Source organism: Ichthyophthirius multifiliis (genome assembly GCF_000220395.1).
Source record: "Ichthyophthirius multifiliis unplaced genomic scaffold scaff_1120509249542, whole genome shotgun sequence".
Lineage (NCBI taxonomy): Eukaryota > Ciliophora > Oligohymenophorea > Hymenostomatida > Ichthyophthirius > Ichthyophthirius multifiliis.
In genome coordinates, this window is record NW_004087625.1 from 11,844 (window position 1) to 15,572 (window position 3,729).

General features: G+C 16.4%; 1 protein-coding gene across 1 annotated transcript, besides 11 other annotated features; it reads left to right on the forward strand. All coding sequences in view use genetic code 6, as the record gives it.

Annotated features, from left to right (window-relative positions):
- Positions 1-28: part of a microsatellite that runs on past the window's edge.
- Positions 29-395: 367 nt separating this feature from the next.
- Positions 396-498: a microsatellite.
- A 256-nt stretch (positions 499-754) lies between these two features.
- Positions 755-815: a microsatellite.
- A 474-nt stretch (positions 816-1,289) lies between these two features.
- IMG5_010680 (hypothetical protein) lies at positions 1,290-2,322 on the forward strand (the record flags this gene model as incomplete). The annotated part of the gene is made up of 1 exon (XM_004039721.1): positions 1,290-2,322. A coding segment is annotated over one exon (480 nt), but the record flags the coding sequence as incomplete, so codon positions are not given.
- Positions 2,323-2,466: 144 nt separating this feature from the next.
- Positions 2,467-2,516: a microsatellite.
- Positions 2,517-2,557: 41 nt separating this feature from the next.
- Positions 2,558-2,614: a microsatellite.
- A 47-nt stretch (positions 2,615-2,661) lies between these two features.
- Positions 2,662-2,705: a microsatellite.
- A 100-nt stretch (positions 2,706-2,805) lies between these two features.
- Positions 2,806-2,857: a microsatellite.
- Positions 2,806-2,864: a microsatellite.
- Positions 2,814-2,865: a microsatellite.
- A 256-nt stretch (positions 2,866-3,121) lies between these two features.
- Positions 3,122-3,159: a microsatellite.
- Positions 3,160-3,486: 327 nt separating this feature from the next.
- Positions 3,487-3,528: a microsatellite.
- The last annotated feature ends 201 nt before the right edge of the window (positions 3,529-3,729 follow it).

A 3,729-nucleotide genomic window follows, 5' to 3' on the forward strand; every position in this document is an offset into this window, starting at 1 on the left:
ATTATTATAAATTATACATTTATTATTTATTTAATTGTTATTTTATTAATATAAAAAAGATATTTTGTATTAAAATTTAATTAATTAAAGAAATTTTTTTTTTTCATCAATTTTATATAATATTTAGTTAATTTGATAATAATAATGATAAATAAAAAAAAAATTGTATAATTAATTTAAAATAGATTATTGATATAATTAATAAATTTTAAAATTATTAAAAATAACAAAAAAATAAAATTTAGAGAAACATAAACATATAATAAAAAATATTCTTTAATAATAATTTTTAATATTAAATTGTGATTTTAAGAAAAATATATGAAAAAAAAAATTATTTATATTTAATAATTATAATTTGTATATATGAATATATAACTTTTTTTTAAAAAAAAATATATCTATATATAATAGTAATTATATATATATATATATATATATATAATTATATTATATATATATTTTAATATATTTATATATATTTATATAGATATATATTTATTATTTTCTTATATATATAATTAAATTGAAATATCTTCTTCTTTTTTAAGTATTAGTATTTTAAAATCTTTGAATAATTAAAAAAAATATAATACATATAATGTTTAAATTTTGACCCTAATAATAATATTATTATTATTTTTTTTGAAAAAAATACTATTTACAAAATAAAGACAATATTAATTTTAATACTGATTATTCAAATTTAATTATTTTAAAAATTAAGAAAAAATAAAAATAATTAATTCTTATTTATACATATATATATATATATATATATATATTTATATATATACATATAAATATATATATATCTTTATTATTTCAATAATAATTTGTATATATTTATGTTTTGCTTTTTTAAACTTTATTAATAATTTAATTTGCTTCTATCATATCTTTTTCAGAAAATCTACCAAATTATAATATTTTTTATTTAAAACTTCCTATTTCCTCATCTACATTTTCCAAAAGCCACTCGCATTTTCTTAATAAATGTTCTTTAATTTCCATATTTCTATCAAAATTTTATTCTTATTTTTCTTATAATATTTTTCCTTATTTGTTTACATTTTATTAAAAAACACTTATTTCATTTAATACTTTTTTAGTCATCCAATAAGCGCCTTCCATGAATAGGCTTTTTTCACTATTATGCCCATATTTTTCATTTTCCATATTTTCCAATTAATTTTTTAGTCCTTTGACTTCTTTTTTGAATTATTTTTGACACTTACACACTTAGTTTTTCATTTTTAATGTTTCTCCTACAAAATGACTTCCTGGCGGAATTTTTTTTGACACGAAATTTTCACGGTTTTCTTTATAGGCATTTTTTAGTTAATTTTATAGTCTTTTTATCGTCTCTTTGGCCTAATGTTCCTCATATTTAGGATTAAAAGCCAATTATCGCCTTAATGCAGCACATTCATGTGCTACACTGCCTTTGATTCTCTAGATGACCCTTTCTTCCCTCCTCATCCATATTTTATTTAGTTCGAAAAGCAATTTTTCGATTAATATATCAGTCAACTCTCCCTAATATTTCAACCTGAACTCATGTGCGAATTTAAATGCCTCCTCCGGCACCCATAGCATTCTTTCATCTTCAACTAGTTCTTTCTTAGGTGGACATTCACATTACCTTTAAATGTTTTTGCAATAAGAAACACAGCCAAAATCAACATAAGAAGAAGCCTTTATATCTTTCAAAAAACGTATCGAATGTGTAGTATCTTCTGCTAATAAAGCAAAATCTTTATATTCTTGAGTGTTTTTTAACATTTAAAGAAGTCTTTTTACATCCCCTCGTAAATGCTCGACTTCTACTAAAAATGTGCCCTCGGATTTTTAAGATAGTTTTAATAAATTTAATTCGTGTTGAGCTTTTTCGTATTTTCTTTAGAGTTAATCTTTTTCGAAATTTGTATTTTCTAGTTATTTTATTAAGTCCATATTTTTTTGCGAATTCCTATCTTAAGAAATATTCACGAAGTTTAATGTCTCAAGTTTTTCATTCAAAAGATTCTTGTATTTTTATATTTCTTGGTTTTTATTGTCGAGTTCTTTCTACATAGATGTACAGTGAGAACGCATGTTTTCTAATAAATTATCATGTCCTTAGGCCATTTCATTATAGCGGAGATTTAAGTCTTATGTTTATAGATTAGAATATGTATTATTGTCTTATTGTTTGGATAGTTATTGCTTTAATTTTTGGTTTTCATACTCTATTTATTAAAGCTTTTAGTGTAAATCGTCATTTTTTTATATTTAAAAGGATAATTGGGATTGGAGTTCTTATATTTATTGCTTTAAGTAAGTATTTTGGGATTCTATTTAGTTTATTTCGTAGGTATTTTATTTTTTCATTTTATATTTTTTTGCTTTTTCTTTAAATATAAATAAATGGATTTTTATATATATTATTTTTTAAATATTAATTATTATTTATAATTTAAATTGTATTTTTTTAATGATATTTTTTATTTTATTTAAAATATTATTTTCTTTTAATTATAAGTATAAAGGTAATTTGAATATATTTATTAAGTTATATTTTTAATATAATTAATATATACATAATTATTTTTTATAAAAATAATAATAATAAATTAATATTATTTAATGAAAATAATTTAACTTTTATATTTGTGTTTTTATATTAAACAAAAAATAAAAAATATATTAATATAAAAAAAAAATAGCTAAAAATAATTATAATATAGTAAAATATTTATTAATAATGTATGTTACATGCTTGAAAAAAATAAATATTTAAAAAAAATATAGATATGATAAATGTATATAATTATATAAATATTATTATATATATATATATATTTATATATATATAAATTTATTTACTTACATATATTTTATTATATTTTCAAAGCATATAAAAATATTTTATCTTAATTTAAAATATTTATAAAATAATATTATTTAACTTTTTAACCTTACAATTCAAAATATATAAAATTTTCATTTTTCCTTCTGGTTTAAAAATATTTTATTTTTTAATTTTTTTATTTTTTATCAATAATATAAAAAAAATATTTTTTTATTAACGAATAATAAATAAATAAATGGAAAATACTTATTCATTAGATGAGTTATGTAAAAAATTTTATAATAAAAAATATTCATATAATAAAAGAAAAGATTGTTTTTATGAAACTGTATAAGAGTTAAATACATAAAACCAAGAAAAAATAAAATAGTTAAATTTAAAGATTAATTAAAACATAATAATAGAAGAAAATATTAACTTCGATTCTTTAAATGCAGAAGAAATACAATAGAAAGCATTATAATTTATTGAATAAATAAATTTTTTAATGGAATAAGAATTAAATATATCTAATTAGGAAATGAGAAAAAAATTAAAATAATAACATTAAGTAAAAATAAATTTAACAAATGAAAAATTGGATGATATTTTAGAAGAAGTAAGTAGAATAAAAAGTAAAAAAAATAAATTAAATATATCTATATATATGTATATATATATATATATATATATATGAAATGAAAAATTAAAATAATTAATAAAATATTTGTATATATTATAAATGTAAATTTAAAGGTTAAATTTAAACTTAATTATAGTAAGAATAAAATGAAAGATTTAAATATTCATTAAGTATAATGGATTAATAGCCTTTTTATTTTAGTAAAGAAATAAAAATATTAAGTGAATAAGTAAATTTATTGAAAGAATAAAGT